This window comes from Psammomys obesus, unplaced genomic scaffold, assembly GCF_907164565.1.
Source record: "Psammomys obesus unplaced genomic scaffold, mPsaObe1.curated_primary_1811, whole genome shotgun sequence".
NCBI classification, from domain to species: Eukaryota; Metazoa; Chordata; class Mammalia; order Rodentia; family Muridae; genus Psammomys; species Psammomys obesus.
The window spans coordinates 337336-361491 of record NW_026596466.1 but is presented as its reverse complement, the minus strand read 5'-3'; the positions used below and the strand labels follow the sequence as shown (position 1 = coordinate 361491).

Genomic DNA, 24156 nt, shown 5'->3' with positions numbered 1-24156 from the left:
AATGAATGAATGAATGAATGAATGAATGAATGAATGAATGAATGAATAAATAAATAAATAAATAAATAAATGCATCCATGAGATCCAGCTGCAGACATGCCTGTAGGATATTTTCTTCATTAGTGATTGACGGAAGAGTGCTCAGACCACTGTGGGTGGTGCTGTCCCTGGGGTGGTGGTCCTGGGCTCTTCTGTAGAAAAGCAGACTGAGTAAGCCATAAGGAGCAAGCCAGGAGGTAAACAGCACCCCTCCGTGGACTGCGCCAGCTCCTGCCTCCAGCCTCCTGCCCTCACCACTTTTGATGATGATGTTACATGAAAGTGTAAGTAAAATAAACCCTTTCCTCTCCAAGTTGCTTTGGTCATGGTCTTTCATCACAGCAACAGCAACCCCAACTTTCTGAGGCAGAAAGAAAACCGCACAGCCCAGTGGGCTTTCTGCAAGGGGCATCTTCCAGCACAGAAAACGCAGAATAAAGAAGGAGATTTGGGGTTCCATAAGGAGAACAAGACAGAGCTCAGAACGTCCCTGACCCTTGTGGGCATGCTGGATTACAGGCATTGAGACTGAAGACCTGCCATGACCAGGCTGTCGCACAGAGGCATGAGCGGAGCTGCCCTTCCAACTGAGCTGCTCCTCTTGCCTCTCCTGGAGCCGGTGTCCCATACTCTGCTATTGTGTATATTCGTGTGTGTGCGTGTGTGTGCGTGTGTGTGTGTGTGTGTGTGTGTGTGTGTGTGTGTGTGTGTGGAGGACAGAGGAAGACATCAGGGGTCCTGCTCTATCTAACACTCTGCCTTATTCTTTTGAGGCAGGGCCTTTCAGTGAACTTGAAGTTAGGCGAGCAGCCAGCAGCCATTCTCCTGTTTCCAACACGTGCACTTGGGTTACAGGCCCGTGTGCAGCCATGCCTGGCCTTGTATGGGGGGGTGTCAGAGGTTCTAAATGGTTCTGTCCTAGACGGGGCTGAATGTCCTGGAAGCTGATGGCTGTCTCGCCTTTGTGAATGCAGGCGTGCATGTGTGTGTAGCAGTTTGCTGTCTTCAGGCAGGGACTGCAGCTGTGGGGATGCACTGAGAGTCCACACCCTTCTTCACTCTTGGGCTGGGCAAAAGAAACTGCCATCTAGAACACATGACCAGGTGGGCACTGCCACCTGCTGGGAACATTGGGAATGGTAAGCAGACAGCATATGGAGTCTGGCACGGGCTCTCCTGGACCCAACTGTTCTTTCTGGCCACCGGTAGAAAACAGGGTCCTCCACCACGCCCTATGGTCTCCAGCGGGCTCTTTAAGTAATAACTCAAAGATCTGCTGTTTTTCAAAAACATTAAAAATAGTATTGCAGCCGGGCGCATACACCTGTAATCCCAGCATTTGGGGAGGCAGGGGCAGGCAGATCTCTGTGAGTTCGAGGCCAGCCTGGTCTACAAAGCAAGTCCAGGACAGCCAGGGCTACACAGTGAAACCCTGCCTCAAATGAATAAATAATAGTATTGCAAAGAAGAGTGATTATATTACAATTCTAGTATTTCTTTGTGTGTATGTGCATGTTCGCCTATGTGAGTACTTGCGTGCATGTGAGCACATATGTGTGGAAGCTAAGGTTACGGTCAGGTGTCATTCTTCAGTCACTCTCCACCTTGTGTGTGGTTTTGTTTGTGTTGTTTGTTTTGTTTTTGGTGGTGGTGGTGGTTTCTTTGTTTTTTTTCGAGACAAGGTCTCTGTGTGTAGTTTTAGCTGTTCTGAAACCTGCTCTGTAGACCAGGCTGGCCTCACATCAGAGATCTGCCTGCCTCTGCCTCCAAGTGCTGGGATCAAGGGCTTGCGCCACCGCCTGACCCAGCTTGTATTTTTTGAGACACCATTTCTCACTGGCCTGGGGACTGCTGACTTGGCTAGGATAGCCGTCCCAAGGATCCTGTTTCTGCCTCTCCAGCACTAGGGTTACAAACACGTGCCACCGTGCCTGGCTTTGTTTTTATTGTTGTTCTTTGTTTGTTTTGTTCTTTAAACAATACAACAATAACAACAAAGAGGCAAACAAACAAACAAACAAAAAACACGGGGCTCTGGGACTCAAACTCAGGGCCTCCAGAAAAACACTTTCCCAGCTCAACTCTGTCCTCAGGGCCCTGTTACAGTTAATCTTGACTGTCAATCTGATGGAACTTAGAAGCATCTAGGAGACGGAGAGTTAACGAAGAACGGAAGAGCCTCTCTGAGTGTGGGCACAATTCCATGGGCCCATGGACTAAACTGTTCCCAAAGTGGCCAGCTACTGAGCAGCTGCTGTGTGCTCCTGCTGCTGTGCCTTCCTGTCAAGATGGACTCTGCCGTGGTACTCTGCCTTTCTTAGGTTGCCTCTGTCGGGTATTCTAATGGGGATGAGAAAAGGTGCTAACACTCCTGGGTCACCCCACCTCTACCGGGTTCCAGCTAGTCCCCACCATTGCAGAATGCCCTAGGGAGAGCCTGCTGCTCCTAAGCACTGACAAAGCTACAAAGCTTCGTTGGCACAAGGGGGGGGGGGGAACATCTCCGCCACAGAGTGTGCTTGGTGAAGCTTTTATTCAGGAACAATGGCAGTATGTAATGGGGATGAATGGTACAACACTATTTCAGCAGGATGTCCACGGGCCAACAGTTACACTGACAGAGTAAGTCTTTACAGTCTTGACCATCCTTGTCCAACAGGTGCAGGCTTCCCTGGCATGCCTGGATGTGTGTACCCGTGCCAAACCATCCAGCAGGTGCAGGCTGCCCTAGTATGCTAGGTACCCAGGTGAGCCTGGGTCCTTTCAGCTGTACCTACTTACCATCTTTCTTTTCTCCTTCCTTTTCTCCTTCCTTCCTTCCTTCCTTCCTTCCTTCCTTCCTTCCTTCCTTCCTTGTCTCTTCCCTTTTTTTCTGAGGCAGGAACTCCCTATGTGGCTCTGGATGTCCTGGAACTCACTATGTAGACCAGGCTGACTTTGAACCCTCATCACAGATCCGCCTGCCTTTGCCTCCTCAATGCTGGGATTAAAGGTGTGTGCCACCACACCAGGCTTCTACTTATCGTTCAAGGCAACATCTGCCTCAAGCTTCTTCCTTCTGCTACCTTGAAAGCAACTGGCTGAGCAAGGTGTCACACAGAGAGGGGGGGAAGGCAAAGGAGAAGAGGGAGAGAGAGAGAGAGAGAACCCAAGTCCTCACTAGCCCATGCTTTCTTTTTGTTCCAATTCTTTTTCCCCTCTTACTGGACATTGATCTTAGGAGTTTCAAAGAAAGAGAGTCCATTTATAAAGCATTCTGCACTCACGGGGTGTTAAATCTGGCCCCCTCCCCCACTTAGCTTCCAGCAAGCAGGCACAGAATAGAACAGCCTGGTAACGGAACTGCAGAGGCCGTGCGGAATCTGAGTTCTAGATCAGGTCCATCCCAGCATCAAGCCCTACAGATACACAGCAAATCATCTGGGATGCTCCATCACCTCCGTGCATATCCTTCCCTGCTGTAAGCGTGGCCGGCCGTCTGAGCGTGTGTTAAGGTTCACTGTGCACCCTTGCCTTGCGTGACCTCCCTCCTAGTTCTCTCTGGTTCTCGCAGAGCTGCATGGCTGAAGGCCTCATGAAACTCCAGGGAGCAAAATGCGCGCTAACGCGAAAGCAACGGGTGAGGGTCAGGCAGGCCTACTTGGGAGAATCTTATACAACACACCAGATATCAGAATCCTGCTCTGGAGAGGGGTAGGAGGGTGACTGGGAAAAGCTCACAACAGTGACTGGACTGCACAGATGGGAGGGTGACACAAAGGACGAATGACAACAGTTGGTCTCTACAGCTCCATGACCAGTCTGGGCAAACGGCCACACCTGCGGACATCCCTCCTGCTCAGTAGCCACCCTGCCTGAAGCTCCCAACGGGTGATCAGCGAATACTGAGAGGTTCGGGGCGCGGGGGTTCACACGTTGTAGGTTTTCACAGGCTTGTAGAGGGGTGGGAGCAGCCCGTGGTTCTCGCGGACGATTTCCAGGTACTCGGACGGCGAGTCCAGGAAGAGGGAGCCGCAGCACACCTGGCAGCAGCACCTGAGGCCGGAGGCCTCCGGGTTCTGGTCCGACGTGGGAGAAAGTCAAAGTCAGCCGACTCTGGTGAAGGTCGCCCCACGGGTCAATTTCCGCCCCCTGGGAGCCTCCCCCAGCAGCCCTATTCAGGGGCTCAGTGGAAAGGAGAGGAGTCAGCCCGGAGATCAGCTCACTTGGCAATCCGACCCAGCCTAGCCAGGACTCCCCGCCCGGACTCCTGCTCTGCCCACGGTACCCTCTCCTAGATAAGGCTCGTTGTTCTCTGCTCCATCCCGCAGAGCACCTACCTCCACCATGTCCTTCTGTTGAGTCGCGTTCCGCACCGTCATGTACATGACGAAAACCAGCAGCACAGTGATCAGGGTGGCACAAGGGAAAGCAAAGACGAATGGCTGGAAGCCTGGGAGGGAGAGAGGGAGGTTACAGGGCTGGACGGCTAGGGCTGAAATCTAGCTCACGGGTAAAGGCGGGTACTGCCACACCTGATGGCCTGAATTCTCTTTATTTTTTATTTTATTTGTATGATTGTTTTGTCTGTATGTACACACACCTCCTGCCTATGGAGGTCAGAAGAGGGCGTCAGATCCCCTGGAACAGGAGTTACAGGTGGTTGTGAGCCGCCACATGGGTGCTGGGAACTGAACCTCTACAAGAGCCAACGAGTTCTCTTAACTGCTGAGCATCCCCACAGAATGATCCATAATAGGAAACTCAGGCATCTACCTGGGCCTTTAGCGCCGCTGCCGCCACCGCCACCTCCAGCCTATCCCTACCCTAACACACAAAGAAAAATAAATGAAGTGAACTATAAGACTTTTAAAAATATTTTCAGTGAAGAGATGGCTCAGCAGCTAAGAGTGGCTAAGACCGCTTTCAAAGGTCCTGAGTTCAGTTCCCAGCGACCACATAGTGGCTCACAGCCGCCGGTAATGGAATCTGATTGCCCCTTCTGGTATGCAAAACAGAGCACTCATACACATAAAAAAAGAAAAACAAAAACCCAAATAAATAAATTTTTTAAAAAGTAAAAAAAAAAAAAAAAAATCACAGTCTACTTGGTAGGTGTTAGGTCTCAAAAAGACCTGGGACTGGCTTTACTCAGTACCTGTGGCTCCTGCCAGCTCTCCTAGCATCTCTCAGTACCTCTGGCTCCTCCTAGCACTTCTTACCCTACCCTAACCCTCTCCCTCCCAGGGACTGAGCTCCGGCTTCCCTTCCCTCAGACTGATCTCTATATAACTCAGCCATTTAGGCTAGCTACACCAGTCCCTTGGGCCAGGCCACCTCTCTTGGTTAGCCACTCCTTTCTTTCTCTCCCTCCCTCCCCCTCTCTCTGTGATCTGATTTAGTCTGTTGGCCCTGTTCGGGCCCAGACCCTTCCCTCTGTCTGCTTTCTCTTTTACATCTACAATAAAAATCTTCTCCATGTCCTCCTCCTTTTATTTTATTTTATTTTTCACTCAATAATACCTTCTCAGGGGCAGCTAAATTCCCCACCCCTGGTGTGTGGTGTGGTCTCAATGAGTGTATAGCTGGGCTTGGTGGTGCACGCCTGACATTTGAAGCCAGCCAGGTCTATAGAGTTCCAGGACGGCCAAGGCTACACAGAGAAACCCTGTCTCAAAAAGCCAAAAGGGGGAGGTAAGTTGTATGACTACAAAGTCTGCAAGCATGAATGAGGGAAAGGCCCCTGTCACGGTCAGTCCCTGTGTCAACGGGATTGGATTGTAAGACATGCAAAGCACATCTCTCTGGGTATGTCCACAGATGATGAGCTCTTGAGTGCTCTGGTCTAATCACTGCATTACTCTCTTGCTACAGCCATAACTGGATGGCATTATTGGGAGATGGTAGGAGGGAGGGGCTTTGGAGGTGTGATGGTTGACCATCAATTTGTCCTATCCCAGAATCACCTGGAAAGGCAGTCTCGGTTGACGGAGAATCTAGATCAGCTTGAGCCGTGAGCCATGATGTTTTGCCCGTGTTCACGGAGCCAGTTGTTTGGTCAGGTGTTTGGTTGACAGTGCTGGCTCTCAGCCTCAGCTTCCCATGACATGACCGTTCTGCCCTTTCTCACAAAGCCTCTTGCCAAGGACAGCATGGTGGAGTGTAAAGAGGCCAGTATTTGTACTTAGGTGGTCACGGGTTCAAATCCTAGCTCCGACCATACTATGTGATGCTCATGCTGACCCGAGAGGCTGTTTAAGGAAAGTGAGGAGGTAAGTGAGGGTGAAAATGTGCTGGCTCAGCAGGTCCTCACTCTTCCTACTCTGCCACGAGGCGGCTTCCCAAAAAAAGGTGGTGTGCAGGAGAATGTGTGTGTGTGTGTGTGTGTGTGTGTGTGTGTGTGCACAGTGCTTCGCTGTGCACGCATGTCGAAGAGGCCAGAAGTTGACATCAGGTGTCTTTCCTCATCACTCTGAATAGTCTCTACCTTGTTTTTCAGTGTCTTTGTTTTGTTTTGGTGGAGTTTTTTTTTAATTGCCTTTATGTATTATTTACTTATTTCCGTATTTGTGTGTGTGTGTGTGTGTGTGTGTGTGTGTGTGTGTGTGTGTAGAGATCAGAGGACAGTTTTGTAGAGTCAGTTTTCTCCTTCCACCATGTCTCTCCTGGGGAAATAGAGCTCAGACTGTCAGGCTTGATGGCAAACACCTTTATCCACTGAGCCATGTCGTCAGCCCATTTTCTATCTTGGGTTGTTTGTTTAAGAGAGGGTCCCACTTGGTAACCTGGCATGGCCTGGGGCTTCAACATAAACTAGACTTGCTTTGAACTCACAAAGCTCTGCCTGCCTCTGCCTCCGCCTCCCAAACACTGAAACTGTAAATATGCACCACCACACCCAGCTTCTACGTTATAATTATTGTTGTTGTTGCTGCTACTATTATTATTATTTTTAGACAGGGTCTCTCACTGAACTCAGAGCTCACCAATTTGGCTAGATTGGCTTGCCAGAGAGCCCAAAGAATCCTCCAGTTTCCATATCCCTGCCTCTTAGTACTGGGATTACAGACACAGGCTGATGCATCTCACCTTTAGTGTGTGTGTGTGTGTCTGTGTATGGGTGTTTTGCCTGTATGTATGTCTGTGCAGTATGTCCACACAGTGCCTGCAGAATCCAGAAGAAGGAATCAGTTGACCTGCAACTGGAGTCACAGACAGCTATGCACTGCCATGTGGGTGCTGGGAATTGAACCAGGGTCCTATGGAAGAGCAAGCAGTGCTCTTAACCACTGAGCCCCCTTGCCAGGCCTACATCCTGCTTTTATATGTTCTGGGTATCGGAACTCAGGTCCTTACGCTAGCACAGCAAGCATGTTATCCACTGAGCCATCTCCCCAGCCAGAGACCACTATCTTCTCCATAGAATTCATGGGGTTCTGGACATTCACCAGAGCATGCAGGAGCCAGCAGAGCCCAAATGAGGCCCCTGAGGTCATCCAGGGCCTGGATTGGGATAGAGCATCTTCTCGGTGTTCAAGCAGAGAATAGAGGGAGCAGTAATGCTGCCAGTGTGGAGTTGGGAGCAGGTGGGAGCGTCACTGTCACTCTTACTGATGCCGGTGTTCATGCAGGCCTTGGTAGAGTTGATGGTGTTGGTAGGGTGTGAAGGACTGTACTGGTAGAGCATGGTGGCGGTGCTGCTGGGGTGGGCAAAGTATTGTAAATAGTATTTAGTGGAGGTGATGAAGTCGGTAGTGTCAGGGATCATAGTGATGGAATTGGTGTCGGTAAAGTGTTGGTGGTGGGCCAGGCATTGGCGGCACAGGCCTGTAATGCCAGCACTCAGGAGGCAGAGGCAGGTGGGACAGAGTGAGTTCCAGGATGGCCAGGACTACATAGACAAACTCTGTCTCAATCCCTTCACCAAAACCAAAGTGTTGGTGGTGGTAACGGAGTTCCGTGGTGGTACAAAAGTCTGTAGAGTGGGATGGCATTGGTAGAGTTTGGTAGTGTGTTAAGGATGATCCTAGTGATGTTTGGCGTTGCTGCTGAAGTCGACAGGTGCTAGTGATAGCACTGGTGGGGTTGGTGGTGGGGCTGGAGTGGTAGAGTGCCGCCGACGGTATCGGCGGAGTCTATTGTGGGTACTAACGTTGGCAGAGTGTTCAGGAGAATAACGACTGGTGGAGTTTCGGGTTGGTGCTCAGACTGGCAGGGTGTCGATTGTTGAATGTGGATGGTTGGTGGCGGCCTTAGCCTTTGGTCATTGAAATGGGGGTTGTTTCTTTACCCAGGAGAACTACCATGACCTTAGTGCCGGTGGAGTCAATTCCTGACGACCTTCATAGGATCAGCTGCTCACCAGAGGCGGCGGCAGGGCTTTGACGCCTGAGCGGCACTGCGGCAGAAGGCAAGGTGTCACTTACTGGAAGGCCACACCTGAACCCTGTGGTACTGGTGAGTCTTGCTGATGGCATTCTCAGCACGGAAGGTGAAGCAGTAGTCCCCGGGGTCCTGGAACATGTGGCTCAGGTTAAAAGATGTTCGGGTCAGCAGCACGGGGTGGCACTCTCTGTCCTCCAGGGGGAGACATTCTGGCTTGAGGCCCCAGCACACATGCAGAGGTGGGCTACGGGAAAAACAGACACACGGTTTTTCAGAAAAGGCTAGGTAAGGAGCAGGGGCCTAGACCCAGCCCAGGGAAGGTGATTACGGCAGCAATCTCGGAGTCCTTTCCATACAGGATACTAGGCTGCCCTATCAATTTAATAGGATAACGAATCACCATGAAAACAGACCTGGGGGCGGGGCATGTATGTGTGTGGGGTCTAGCTTAGGTTAATTGCGGTGGGAAGACCCACCCTGAATCTAGGCAGCACCATCCAGTGGGCAACAGTCCTGGATTAAGTAAAAAGCTGAGCACCTGCTCTCATCACTCTCTGCTTCCTAACTCTTCTGACCTCCCTGGGCATCAGACATACATGTGGCGCACAGACAAACATGCAGGCAAAACACACATACATGTAAAATAAATTAATATAAAACAAAAAATTTTAAAGATAAAAAAATATTGTATGAGAGATTAATAAATAAACATTGAAATATATATAATTTGATGGGCATGTGATTACAATCAGATGCATCATAGGAAGAGATACGTGTGTTAGGAAAAATGAATATATGATCTTACCTATCAGTTGAAGCAGAGACCCACACAAACCATGACTATTAGCAACCAGACCCTCCTGCTCTTGAACATTCTCACTCATGTCGCCTGCTGCCCGGCTCGACGGTGTACCAATCGCTCTAATCCAAGGCTCTCAGCCTTCCTAGGGCTGCGACATTTTAATACAGTTCCTCACGCTGTGGTGGCCCCCAACCATAAAGTTATTTCTGTTGCTACTTCATAACTGCCATTTCGCTGCTTTTAGGAGTCGTAATGTAAATATGTGATAAGCAGGAGGTCTGAGAGGTGGCCCCTGCGAAACACTCGTTCCTTCCCCCCAAGAGTTTCAACCCACGGGCTGAGAAGTGCTGCTGTGATCTATGTGGCTGCTTAGCTCTGAATACTTGCTTCTTTTAGAAGGTCTGTGCCAGCCCTTACTTTTAGGTATTTGGCTTAAAAGGCCGAGAACCTGGAAACACCTGGTGTAGATCCTGACAACGCAGCTACGCCCACAGTTCTCTCCAGTTCACAGCCATGGGCCGGGACGGTACCATCCTCCCTCTAGGCTCTTTAAAGGACAGCAGGCTCTGTGGCATCCCTGGAGGTGCAGAGAGGCCGCAGAGAACACCCATACAATATTCTGCGGGTTCACTCACCTCCCGAAGAAGTTCATGGTCATGGTCATCTTTTGGAACGTCTGCATGAGGGTAGGCCCCAAAACCTGCATGCCTTGAAGCATCTCTGTAAGGAAGAAGGAGCCCGTCAGACCCAGTGGCTGAGGTCCTTGCCTCTGTTCCTGGCGCTGGCCCAGAGGGAGGCAAGGGGAGAAGGAAGCAAGAGCCAGCTTCCTCAGACACTCTCTCACCCACTGTCACTAAGCCACTGTCTGTGCTGCAAGGAAAGCACCAGCCATTACCAAAGGCAAGGAAATCCTCACAAGGGCTGGAGCCAGCTCATCTGGTGTCCTCGTTAACTCTGTCAACTTGGCACAGCCTAGAGTCTTAACTGAGGGATTGCCCAGATCAGGTTGGCTTGTGAACATCTCCGTGATGTATTATCTTGATTTGTAATTGATGTGGGGGCTGGGGGGACCCAGCCCACTGTGGGCAACACCATTCCCTCAGCAGGTGGTCCTGGACTGCCTAAGAAAGCTAGCTGAACATGAGCTGGTGAATGAGCCGACATGCAGCAGACCTCCGTGGCCTCCACTGTACTTCCCTGATGTGAGGTAATGATTCGTGTAATAGCAAGCAGTCCTGCCTTCAGGTTCCTGCCTTTGAGTTCTTCCCTTGACTTCCCTCCGTGACAGACTGTGACCTGGATGATGGAGTGTAAGCCAGATGAGGCTTTCCCTCCCCTAAGTTGCTTTCGGTCAGTCAGTGTTTTTATCACAGCAGCATAGAACAGTCAGATAAGACCTGAATTCCAGCCTCAGCACCTCAAAAAAAAAAAAAAAAAAAAAAAAAAAAAATCCCAGAGCTGGGGAGGTGGAGGTGTGTGGATTGTGAGAGTCACTGGCCAGCCAGAGTCACCTATTAGGTGAGCTCCAAGCCAGTGAGAAACACTTGTATCAAAAGAGCCAGGACTAATGGCTCATTCCTTTTATCCTAGCACTTGGAGGCAGGAGTAGGGGGATCTCTGTGAGTTCCAGGCCAGTCAGGGTTACACTGTCAAAAACAAACTAATTATTAGGATTGGCATCTGAAAGCTCAAGGTTTCCCTCTGACCTCCGCATACGAATGCACACACATATTAAATGTGGACTCAGGCGTATATGCACTTCAAGCACATCCCCTCACCCGACACACACACACATACAAATGAATTTCTGAAAGCCGCCCAGAGCCAGGCAGCTAGACCGAGGCTTCTCACGCTCCACATCCAGCTCTGAGCTGAACTGAAATGACTGGAGAACAAGGAGCATCAAGGGCCTTGTGACAGGTGTCTGGTCAAGCTCAGGCTCTGGAGGTTCAGGGTGGCCTGAATCCAAAAGCCAGCTCTGCTACAGAGTGGCTGCCTGTGGCCTTTGGCAGACTCCCTGAAGCAGATGTGACAGAGGAGATGGCTCTGAGAATTAGCCACTCAAGAGCAGCCGATGCTAGCCTGAAGTCACTTGACTCTGGAAGGAGTGTTATCTGGGGCTCAACTTGGGTTGAGCCAATCTGGCAGGAGACCTACCCCGAAGCCTTAAGGATGCTGAGAAGTCGCCGGTCTTCTGCACAATGCCCTTCTTGTTGTCTGGCTTTACCTGCTCCCATTCTGCCACCACCCTGACTTTCACCGTGAAGGTCCCAGCACTGGAGTAGTTGTAATACACCACAGGGTTGTCAGATATCAACAAGGTCCTAGAGGATGACCAGGAGAAGGAGCACAGACATCACTGTTTAACTCAGACGCGAATCCAGCAAGGCACTTGAAATACAGCACTTGAGAGGCTGAGGTAGGAGGAACTTTTCTTCTTTAAGATCTATCTATCTATCTATCTATCTATCTATCTATCTATCTATCTATCTATTTAATGTATATGAGTGCTTTGTCTTCATGCACACCAGAAGAGGGCATCAGATCCCATTATAGATGGTTGTGAGACACCATGTGGTTGCTGGGGATTGAACTTACGACCTCTGGAAGAGCAGCCAGTGCTCTTAACCTCTTCGCCATCTCTCCAGCCCTAGAAAACTTTTCTTTTTTTAAAGAAGAGTAAATAGCTAGTCATGGTGGTCTACACCTTTAATCCTCAAGAAGCACCTGGTCTGTATAATGAGTTCCAGGGCAACCAAGGTTACATACTGGGACCCTGCAAAGAAAGAGAGATGGAGGGAAGGAAGGAGAGAGGCAGGGAGGGAGAGAATAAATTCATACCCATCTCCAAAGTCCCATCGGTAGAAGAAGGAAGCCAACTTGAAGAAATCGCTTGGGTCGTGGAGGAGAAAGGAGAGTCGAAGGGTTTTCTTGGTGATGTAGGAGTTCGGCCAAGTCAGAGAGGTGTTTTGTGTAATGACTAGGTTTCCCACGAGGGACTCTGGGAAAGACAAAGGGAAAGTGAGCTCACAGAAGCGCTGGGCAGAAGGAGCCTGAGTGTGACGTCAGGCTGGAGCAAAGCAGCTACTCCCTGGCCCAGCCTCCGACAGCTGTGCAAAACCACGTGCAGTCTGAGCAGCTCATGGATCCTTCAACACTGAGACATCCCAGCCTCCTGCTGCTGGCAGTGACTCCCAGCAGGTGTTAAATGCTCAGCCTGGCCCCCTGCCCCCACCTTCTTTCACAGGGATGCCCATCGGGAAGAAGCACACAGACAGGGGCGGGGCATGATGCCCACACTTGTGATTCCAGCACTTGGGAGGCTAGGACAGGAGAATCAAGAGTTCAAGACCATCCTGGGCTACAGAGTGAGATGTAGGTCACCCTGGAGCTACAAAACAAACAAATAAATTTGCACCTGAAGTGAACACACACAGACTATTTTTGCTGTTATTATTCTCTAAGCAGTAGACCTAACAACTACTTAACAGTGTTTACACTGTATCTGACACTAAAAGGCATCAAGAGGTAATTTAAAGAAGATAAGAGCTGGGAATGTGTCTCACTAGTGATGCAATTGCCTAATAGGAGGCTCTGAGTTCTCTCTCTCTCTCTCTCTCTCTCTCACACACACACACACACATGCACACACACACACACACACACACACACGCATGTGCGCACGCACGCACGCACGCACGCACACACACACACACGGGGTGGGGGTGGGAGGCTGAGCTGGAGAGTTGGCTCAGTGGTTAAGAGCACTTGGTGCTCTTATCACGAGGGCGAAATCGCAGCATGCACATTGGATGACTCACAGAACATCTGTGGCTGAGGAAGCTGATGCCCTCTTCTGGCCTTCATGGCAACTGCATACCTTTGCATTAGCAGAGTTTATGGAATTAGCTGCGCAATTCTATGCTTGCTTTACTTTCCATAGGACTTCACAAGCATGAGCATTTTCACTCAGGACATTGTAAACTCACTGTAAGCGTCGTGGTTAACAGTTACGCAAACTGGGGCTATTGAGATGGCTCCTACCATCTCAATAGGTAAGGCACCTACCATCAAGTCTGACGATATGAGTTCAGTTCCCAGGTCCTACATAGTAGAAAGAGAAAATCAACTCCAGCACACATGGACACCACGGCACTGGTACCCACATGCATAGACACCTTCACTACATTAACTAATTAAGTGTAACTACTTGATTAATCAATGTAGTGAAAATTAAATAGTTACATAAATCAGCTGTGTGTCACAGCTTATGCCTATAATCCTAGCACTGAAGAAGCTGAGGTGGGAGGATCTTCTCAAGTTCAAAGCCAGCCTGGGCTCTACAGCAAGACTTCCCTCCGCCATCAAGAAAGCACATAGATTGCTGGGTGTGGTGGCGCACACCTTTGATCCCGGCATGTGGGAGGCAGAGGCAGATGGGTCTCTGTGAGTTTGAGGCCAGCCTAGTCCAGTCAGGGCTACACAGAGAAACCCTGCATTGAAAAACAAAAAGAACACACAAATTACTTCAGTCTTTAATCACTCCCCTAAGGGTTGTGAGTGTTTATCTCTCTCTTTTTTTTTTTTTAACCTATTATCATCACCTTTGGGTATAGAGCATTGCCTAAAGTATTATTTCCTGGATACAAATAAATTCATTTTGACTCTAAGCATTAGGTGGATCCTGGGATCTGAACTCTGGTCCTCTGCAAGGCAGCAAGTGCTCTTAACTACTGAACCCTTTCTCCAGGCCCTGATTCTTTATTTTATTTTTATTGTTTTATTTAGAAGTGTTTTGTCTGTTCATATGTATATGCACTGTGTGTGTGCCTGCTGCCTTAGGAGGTCAGAGAAGGGCATTGGATCGCCTTGGGCTAGAGTTTCAAGCAGTTGTCAGCTTCCAAGAGGGTACTGGTAATTGAATCAGGATTGTCTTCAAGGACAACATAAGGTCTTACCACTGAGCAAACTTCTCAGCCCTTCTTCTTTTTAAACAAAGTGTTTTATTACATCTACTATCTATTTATTTATTGTATGTTTGTGTGTGTGTGTATGCCTGAGCCATGATGGAGGAGGATAACTTGCAGGAGTGGGTTCTGTCTTTTCACCAGGTAGGTCCCAAGGATCAAACTCAGGACATCAGGCTTTGCAGCAAGCACCTTTACCTGCTGAGCCATCTTGCCAATCCTATTTTCTGATTCTTTTTTACTTAATGAATGACCAAGAAAGAATCCATGCTTATAATTTGCTTCTAATTACTGTCAACTATCAAGGCTGGATATTTTTCTCTGTACAAAGAGCTTGGTAACAGGGGAGATGGCCTTGAAAGCATGAGATCCTGATTTTGATCCCAAGAATCCACGTTTGTTTTTGTTTTTTTGTTTTTTTTTTTTTTTTGGTTGGCTTTTGTTTGTTTGTTTTTTAAAGCTGGATAGTAGTGGATTACTAATTACTATTTGTAATCCCAGGGATGAGGCTCACTGGACAGTCATCCTAGTCTAACTGGTGAGCTCCAGGCCAATGAGAGGTCCTGTCCCAAAAAGACAAAGCAAAACTGGTGTATGCTGCCTAAAGAACAACCCAGCGGTGTCTTCTGGTATAGAAGCACCCGTGTAAGTATGCTCACACTCACACGTACACATTCACACTCAGACATACACATGTACACACATAAGAGATCATGTACACGCATACACACATGCACAAGATTTGAAGGCAAGCCTGGGGTTGTGGGTCAGTGGTGAAGTGCTTGTCCTGCATGTTCAAGGCCCTGGGTTATACAGCATGAAAGAGCTCGAAGGCAAACAGGTAAACAGAAAAGCCCCTCATAGTGCCTCACCTTTGATGGGAACAAGCAGGGCACTCCTGGCTAATGGCTTGCACATCCAGCAGTCGACAGCAGTGACCCAGACAGAGACTGGGAATTCCCCGGGCGTGCTGCCCACCACGCGGATGGTCGAGGTTAGGTTCTTCTCAGTCTTGGCGGTGAGCGTCAGTGGTGTGTGGATCCAGTGGAAACGGTAGAGGTGGGAGTCTGCAGGCACAGCCAGGCTGCCGTTGTCCTTGACTACCAGGCTGGCTGAGATAGCCACTTCTGTGCCCGTGGTAGCAGGGCCATCGGTAGTAAGAGTGAGATTATAGAGACCTAGGAGACACGCGCAGCCCAGGGGTCAGGAAGGCGACAAGGGATCCTTCGGTCATCTTTCCAACCACCAGTTTTGACCGTGGGGCCAGCGAGATGGCTTAGCACACCAAGCCTGATGACTTGAGTTTGATTCCCTGGTCAAAGAAGAAAACCAACTCCCCCAAGTCCTCTCCTCCCCCCCCCCCACACACACAAAATAAATGTAACATAACAGAATGTTCCGCTGTGGTAAGGGGATCCTTACCAAGACCCCTACTTGATGTCCGAAATCAAATCAAAGAAAACACCTGACCCAATATGGTCTGTGTTTTTCTCTTGTTCATTCATTCACTCACCCAGTCACTCATTTATACATACATAAAATTCATGGTAAACTTTCAATCAGGCACAACAAGAGATGAGCAATAGTGGCCAGGTGTGGTGGCACACACTGTGATCCCAGGGAGGCAGAGGCAGGCAATCTCTATGAGTTCAAGGCCAGCTTGGTCTACAAAGAGAGTCCAGGACAGCCAAGGCTACACAGAGAAACCCTATCTCGAAACCAAAAAAAAAGAGAAAAAAGAGGGGGGAGGGAGAAAGGGAAGGAGAGAGAGGGATTAGCAATAGAAACAAATAATAAAATGGAGCTAGCACTGCCGGCATATGCCCGTAATTCCAGCACTGGGGAGGCTGAAACGAAAGGACTGAATGTCTGAATCCACCCTGGGCTTCATAGCGACTGAGTTCAAAACCAGTTTGGACTAAATAGTGAGACTCCATCTAAAGAAACAAAATGGGGCCAGGTGTGGTGTTCAGGACAGCCAAGGCTACTCAGAGATACCCTGTAACAAATGGGCAGTTGACGGGGCTGGAGTGATGGCTCGACAGCGAAGAGATGAACCGTTCTTGCAAAGAAGTGGCGTTCAGTTCCCAGCACCATCATCTACCAGCTGAGAAACCACTTTCAACTCCAGCTCTGGAGGGATCTGATGTCCTCTCCCGGCCTCTGCTGGCACTGTGTACAAAGCCAACCACACACACGAAGTAATAATAATTGTTTCAGCTTGCTTTATGTCAACTTGACACAACTGAAGAATCATCTGAGAGGAAGGAGTCTCGACTGAGAAAATGTCTCCATAAGATCCAGCTGTAGGCTTTTTTTAAATTAGTGATCGACGGGGGAGGTCCATATAAGAAAGCAAACTAAGCAAGCCATGAGGGCAAGCCAGGAAGCAGCACTCCTCCACGGTCTCTGCATCAGTTCCTGCCTCCAGGTTCCTGCCCTGTTTACACTCCTATTCTGACTTCCTTCAGTGATGAATGGTGATTTGTTAGCATAAGGGAAACAAACCCTTTCCTCCCCAAGTTGATTTTGGTCATGGTGTTTCATCACAGCAATAGTAACCCCAACTAAGGCAATAATAATATGAGCCAACCAGGTATGGTGGCATGTACCTTTAATCCCAGAACCAGGGAGGCAGGAGCAGGTCGATCTCTGTGAATCTGAAAACAGTCTGGTCTCTATATAGTGAGTTCCAGCCCAGCCAGGGCTACACAGTGATGTTCCTGGTTTAATCCCAAGCATTTCATAAACTAGGTGTGGTAACACACACTCATAATTCTAGGATGTAGGAGGTTGGAGACAAGATAATAAGAAATTTAAGTTCATCCTTTACTTTATAGCAAGGTCAAGGCCAGCTCTCACTAAAGAGACCCTAACACACACACACACACACACACACACACACAGGACTGTGTGGTCCAGGCTGGTGTTGAACTGTGGCAATCCTCCTGCCTCCCCCTCTAGAGTGCTCCACACCCAGTTTGACTCCACTCATTTCACTTAAACTTTCCCAGCCAAAGTCCCTGCTCTTGGCTGAAGTCTTCCTAGGCGTGATACAGCAATTGATACCGTTCTCTCTGCACTGTAGCCACATGGGAGTGTAAGTTATCCTAACGTGCGTGATTATTCACCTTTACTTAAATTAAGCAACATGTTTCTTGGTCTCTGCAGCTACCCCCCACGTATTTAACAAGGCTGTAGGGTTTGTGGTCAGTCTTCAGCAGGCACACAGTCTATTTCTATGTTTGCCCAAAGCTCTATTTCCTGTGGGTGTTTGGGCCCCTATGATTTTTTGCTCTCCCTTCACTTCTTGTCAAGGTAAACAGAGCCAGCAGGAAGCTTAGCATGATGGCTCACACCTTCAGTCCAAGCACTTGAGACAGGTGGATTTCTGTGAGTTTGAGGCCACCCTGGTCTACAAAGTGAGTCCAGGACAGCCAAGGCTATACACACACAAACACACACACACACACACACACACACACACAGAAAAAAAAAAAACTATCTAAAGCCAGGTTGGGGATGTAGCTTAGTAGGTAAAGTATTTGCCTGGGGTGAATGAAGCTCTGGGAATTCCATCCCTTTCATTCAATAAACCATGGTCTACAGTCCTAGCACTCAGTAGGTAGAAACAGGAGGTCTAAAAGTTCAAGGCCATCCTCAGCTAAATAGTGAATTTGAAGCTAGCCTGTGTTATACAAGACTGTTTCAAAACAAAACAAAACAAACAAACAAACAAAAAAGGAATAAAAGAAGAGAAATAAAAAATAATAAAAGCCAGCGGTCCCAAGCACCAGCCACAGGCGTCTGACTCTCTCTTCTGGGCACACCTTCAGCTCTTCTACATCACCACCACATCCCACATGCCCCATCCTGGCCCCGACTCTGTGCACCACCTCTTGTTGCCTTAACTTCCAGCAGTGATCTAATCTAATCGTGAATCTTTGTATGGGGTCTAGATTCACATCTAGGACACTTTCCCCCTTTCTTGGTGTTCTAGAAGGAGCGAAGTGGTGTACACCTTTAATTCCAAGGCCTGGGAGGCTGAGGCAGGCAGATCTCTGTGAGTTTGTGGCCAGCCTGCTCTACAGAGCCAGGGCCTAGGGAAACCCTGTCAAAAAAAAAAAAAAAAAATCCAGTTTCCAGGATGCTTTGGTCCTTTTGACCTTGGGGCTTTTGTATATGCTGGCTTGGTGGGAAAGGCAGTTCCTGCCAAGCCTGATGACCTGAGTTTGATTCCTGGTTATGCCAATGCCAGCACTCTATTTTAAACAAGTCAAATCTAATAATAAAAAGAATTTTTTTTTTTTTTTTGGCTCTCAGTAAGTCTTTCACAAAGCTTCCGGGCTTCCGGTGCCCTGGCTACTCATTGCTCTCCTGACAGATGGAGGACTCCATTGTCACCGACACACTGACACACTGGATGAAGATTTTTTTTTTCTTCTCTCTCACTGTACTTTGAATTCCTTGAGGAATTCTAGTGTGCACAGAGAAATGCTTACAATGTGGTGAGGAGCTGGGGACTGGCCCCGTGGGTAAGAGCACTTGCTCCACAGGCATGGGGACCCTCAGACCCATGTAAGAAAGCCAGCAATGGCCAGGCAGTACAGGCCTTAACTCCCAGTGCTTGGGAGACAGAGGCAAAGGTAGGCAGATCTCTGAGTTCAAGGCCAGCCTGGTCTACAGAGTGAGTTCCAGGATACCAAGATAGCCAGGGCCACACAGGATAACACTGTCACCCCCCCCCAAAAAAAAAAAAAAAACAAACCCAAACAACAACAAACACAAAAATAAAATAAAAACAAGAGCTGAAGAGATGGCTCAGTGGTTAAGAGTACTTGCAGAGATCCTGAGTTCAATTCCCGGCAACCAGATGGTGGCTCACAACTATCTACCACGGGATCCGATGGCCTCTCCTGGCATGCAGGCTCTATATGCAGACAGAACACTCAGATACATAAAATAAATAAATAAATTTTAAAACAAACAAAAAGCCAGGCATGGTGATGTACACCTGCCCCTGACCTCGGGCAACAGGGACAGGACGATCTCTGGAGCTTGCTGGCCAGTCAGTCTAGCAGAATCAGAAGCTCCAGATTCTACTGTGATTGTCTAAATTTAATTAAGACTAAGAATCAGCACTAGCAAATTCCTAAGTGTTTAATCGCAACCTTATGTTGCTAGTGGCCAGTGTGAGGCAGTGGCAGAGGTGGAGAGAATCTGAGGAAGACATCCCAGGCCAGCCCCTCACCTCCACGCACAGGTGCGTGCGCAGGAATGCACGTGAGCCATTGTGCGCACCCAGGCGCACCCACACAGACTCTACGGTAGGCGTTCAGTGGTACTTCCGAGCCACGTGACACCTGGAGAGGAAAAGGCAGCACAAGGTCCAGGCCACCTGGCACTGTCCCAGAAGACTGCTCACCTGGGGTTACTGACGGGACCCCATCTGTGTGCCCCACCCATGGGTGCTGGGGTTACCCATAACTCAAGGACTTGTTCCCATGCGAGAGAGTTCACAGGACAGCGGCTGGAGTCTTCGGCAAAACCAGGAGAGGAGTGCATCTGCCCCCATTCACCTCACAACATCACTCCCTGTCCCCACTGGGGACTGTGGCTTCGGGACTCTCCGTTTCTCTTCCCCATGTTCCTATTATGAATCCCCTTCCTTCGCATTCTTTTGTTGAGTTATAAAGGTGCTTGAGTCACGACGCAAAAGGCGTGGGCTGCTACTCCCGCCCAAGATGCCGTGGGTTCGACGGTTAATACTGTGGACACAGTGGGATCTAGTTGGGTTCAATTTTGTTTCTGAGACAAGATCTCTCTACATAGCCCTGACTGGCCTCGAACTCACAGAGAATGCAATGTGATCGGTTGCCATGGCTCCTGCTGCCGCTAACGTAGCCCTAACGTAATCGGCTGTACCTTTGAACTGCGAGCAGAGATAAACCCTTTCTTAAGTTGCTTTTATTTATCATGTGCGTGCGTGCATGCGTGTGTGTGTGTGTGTGTGTGTGTGTGTGTGTGTGTGTGTATGTGTGTATCACAATGGGCATGTAGCAGGGGTCGGTTTTCTCCAGCTAACATGGATTCCAGAAACCAAATTCAAATTCAGGTCTTCGGCTTTGGCAGCAAAAGCCCTCACTCTCTGGGGCATCTACATAGCCCCATTCCCAGCTGTTTTGTCATAGCGCCCAGGCAAGTGTGTAACACAAAAGGTGTGCGCTACTATTGCTCTTCTCCGGGCTGTTTTCTCTCCTTTTGTTGGCAGGCAGCATCTCCCCTTTCCTGACGGCTCTTGCCTGTCTCCCTGCTCCACCACCACCCGCCCCCTCCTTCCTCCCACTCAAGCTGAGGAGGAAGGAGCGAGGACTAGAACGAGGCTCTGAGGTGGCGGGGACACTAGGCTGCGTGTTAACTGCCGTCCCGCATTTGCGTCTGCGGTGAGCTCGGCTGACGCACATCCGTTGCCATGGAAATGGAACTGCTGGCTGGGGAAGAAGGAGGCCCCACTGACATGTAGCTGCTAATGGTTGCCCAGCTCATAGGAACTCCCACCAGCCCTGCCTGGAGGAGACCACAGTTGTCTTCTAAAACACAGAAGCTGGGCTAGAGCGTGCCTCTGTGGTTAAGAGCCCTTGCTATTCTTTCAGAGGACCTGGGTTCAGTTTCCAGCATCTACTATGGACAGCTCACAACTGTCACACCAGATCCTGGGGATCCAATGCTCTCTTCACACACATGTGAAAAGATGAATGTGCATGCACATAAATAAAATTAAAATTAAAAAAGAAATTAAGAACAGAAGCTGCACCTCCAGGCATGATGCTGCATGTCTTTGGTTTTGTTTTGTTTTTGTTTTTGTTTTTGTTTTTGTTTGTTTCGAGACAGGGTTTCTCTGTGTAGCCTTGGCTATCCTGTACTCACTCTGTAGACCAGGCTGGCCTCAAACTCACAGAGAATCCGCCCACCTCTGCCTCCCAAGAGCTGGGATCACAGACATACACCATCACACAGCCTGATGCACATCTTTAATGCACTTGGGAGGCAGAGATATGCAGACCTCTTTGAGTACAAGGCTAGCTTGGTCTATATAAACGAATTCCACCCCAGATGGCATGAAAATTACATGAGACCCCGTCTTAAACAAGACAAAGTACCACCAACAGCAAGACCACCCAAAACAACAACAAATTGGCAGCTGAAGCTGGGAGTATAGCTCAACTAGTAGAATGACTACCTAAGCCCAGGATGACCCAATACTCATCCAACTGAGTGTGGTGGTGCACACCTATAATCCCAAAACTCTGGAGGCAGAAGCAAGAGGGTAAGACGTTCAAGGTCATCCTTGGCTGTATGAGCTTGACCCCTTTCACTGGGTCAAGGTGACATTACCCTTCTTCCTCTGGGCTTTTGGGCACCCAGGCTAAAGAGAACAATGCAGACCATTGCCAAATATGGCTGTAGGACCCAGGCCCAGCGCATCCCCAGCTACTCCAGGCATCTGAGTTCATCTTTCACGTTTTGCGATCCCAGATGAATTTAGAGCCTAGGAACACAGCATAGCCACCAAGGCAAGGGCTTGGAGGTACCTCCAAGTGCTCTCAAGTGACATAGAACTAAATGTGTCAAAAACAGAAAAAGGAGACAACTGCCTCAAAAACATGGTCCCAGCTCCTACCTGGTTTTCAGGGCTCCATTGTTTTCCCATAATACTTATGGGGTCTGGAACATTCTAGAAAATGACTACTGTGGCCTTTTCACATAGCTCATGTAGGCAGCCAAATGTTTGCCAAACACACCAGTGATGGTTTAAATAACACAAAATCCACCTGCCTTTGCCTTCCAAGAGCTAGGATTAAAAAAGTGGAGTCAGGAGGATCAGACATCCAAGGCCATCCTCAGCTACGTAGTGAGTTCTAGGACCAGCCCAGGCTACATAAAACTCAAAAAAAAAAAAAAAAAAAAAAAAAGGAAGGAAGGATGAAATTAAAAGAAAGTTACTAGAGTGGTGACACATGCTTTTAATCCCAGAACTGGGGCAGACGAAGCAGGAAGGTGCAAGTTAGAGGCCAGGTTGGGCAATTCACAAAAACCTTGTTTCAAAATAAATGGAGCCCAATATGGTGGCACATGCCTTAATCCCAGATGATGGAGAGCCTGCCGCAGGTGAAACTCTGGGTTTGAGGCCAGGATGGTCTACAGAGTGAATGCCAGGACAGCCAGAGCTACACAGAGAAACCCTGCTTAGAAACAGATAGATGATAGATAGATAGATAGATAGATAGATAGATAGATAGATAGATAGAAAGAAAGAATAGAATAGATATTTAGGTATTTATTCCTCGTAATTTAAATAATATAACCCCTAGACACATATAATCTAATGGACCAGGGTTTCCATTTCTAGATGAATTCTACGTTGAATTGCCAGGAGCAGGGGAGGGTGCAGGTGATTTAAAACATGCAGAATTCTCACAAAATCCCCCTAATTCATGCCCCAACGCAGGTTGTTCTTTTATTTTTAATTTGCTTCGTGGCTCTGCTGTTGTCACAAATCTGCACCACGTCTCCCCTCCCCTCTCCCCCACCACTCTTCTAATGGGCGGATGTGCTGTGGAGAATGACGGCTTTTTTTTTTTTTTTTTTTTTTTTTCCCCTCAGCTGCTCACAACCCACCGGTCTCAGAAAATTCTCGAATCTGGGTCTTTTGTTACTCCTAAAATGGGGTGGGAAGGTTGGTGTTGATTTTTTCCTCACGGATAGATGGATCCCCTGGTGAGCCTGGGGAGAAACCTGTCCGCTCAAGGTCCCATAAAAAAAAAAAAAAAATCATTCCCAGAGAGGAAATGACAGACTGGCCTTCTGGGCTGTAGTCCGGTACCCACCATTCCTTAGACTACGCAATCACGATGAAAATCTCTAGAAAAGGGTGACATCCTACAGCAAAAGCGCTACCCCATGCAGGCAAGGGGGCGGTTCCCTCCCTCGGGAGAGCTGAGGCGCGACGACCTCTCCCAGCCTCCCTGCATGCACCCGTTCCTCCTCTACTGAGGACCAGTCTCAAGCATCGGGAGAGATGTACTTCCCAGGGCTGAGCGGTGGAGGCAGGCACCGAGGGGGAGCGGGGAGACAGCCCAAGTGCCCGGGCTCTTTTGGATGCCTGGCAGGGCAGAACGCACCGAGTCTTCTCGGTAGCTCGGGTTCCGGACAGTACTGGACAGCTCTGGACGGGCTCTGGCTTACCTGCGGCCACCCCCGCTGGGCCCAAGGGCAGGAGGCAGGCGAGCCAGAAGACGAGGCCGAGGTCGGACCGGACAACGGTGGCCTTGGCCATGGCGCAGCGTGGATGCCGGGAGATGCGCAGGGAGCTGGGCTGCAGCTCCGCAGTGGCGGCTCCGTCTGGCTGTGCGTGGAGACGCAGCGCTCGCCTGTCCCCGCCTGCAGCCACCTCCGCCCACACAGCCCTCCCGAAGAGTCCCTCCCCTCCTGGGATCACAGAGGCCATCCTTGCTTCACAAGGTGCGCATGCTCCCTCCTAGCATCATGCACCTGTAGGGTCCAGAGCCATTTTCTCCAGCCCTAGACAGGGTCTCTTTACTGAACCTTTAGCTCATGCAGTTGGTTATACTGATGATTAGGGAGCCCCTGGAAGCTGCCTGTCTTCTGTTTCCCCCCAGAGTTGTGGCTACAGATGCTCACCACACTTGACTTTTACATGGACGCTGGCAATCCGAAATCAGATCCTCACGCTTGTGCAGTAAACGACCTACCAAGCCCCCTCCCTATCCCTTAATCTCTCTTGCTGTCCTAAGTTTTCACTGCTTGGCATACATTTTGTACTTACAGAACATCTCCGCTTAGACTAGCCAAGTTCCTCGGGGATAGCCCTATGGAAGAAGAGTGCGCAGACTTGTGTTTCTGCTTTTGAGACAGGTCCTCTGGTGTCTGTCTTAGGCTGGCCTAGAACTCCCTTTGTAGCTG

General features: G+C 49.2%; 1 protein-coding gene across 1 annotated transcript; it reads right to left on the bottom strand.

The window, feature by feature from the left end:
* Window positions 1-2553: 2553 nt before the first annotated feature.
* Tmem130 (transmembrane protein 130) lies at window positions 2554-23710 on the bottom strand. Its single transcript, XM_055598536.1, has 8 exons — window positions 23419-23710; window positions 15045-15350; window positions 12047-12206; window positions 11363-11529; window positions 9841-9925; window positions 8445-8647; window positions 4359-4471; window positions 2554-4097 (listed from the first exon to the last, which is right to left on the bottom strand). Exons 1-8 carry the CDS (start codon window positions 23678-23680, stop codon window positions 3948-3950), a joined length of 1446 nt encoding a protein of 481 aa, XP_055454511.1. The 5' UTR covers window positions 23681-23710; the 3' UTR covers window positions 2554-3947.
* Window positions 23711-24156: the final 446 nt, after the last annotated feature.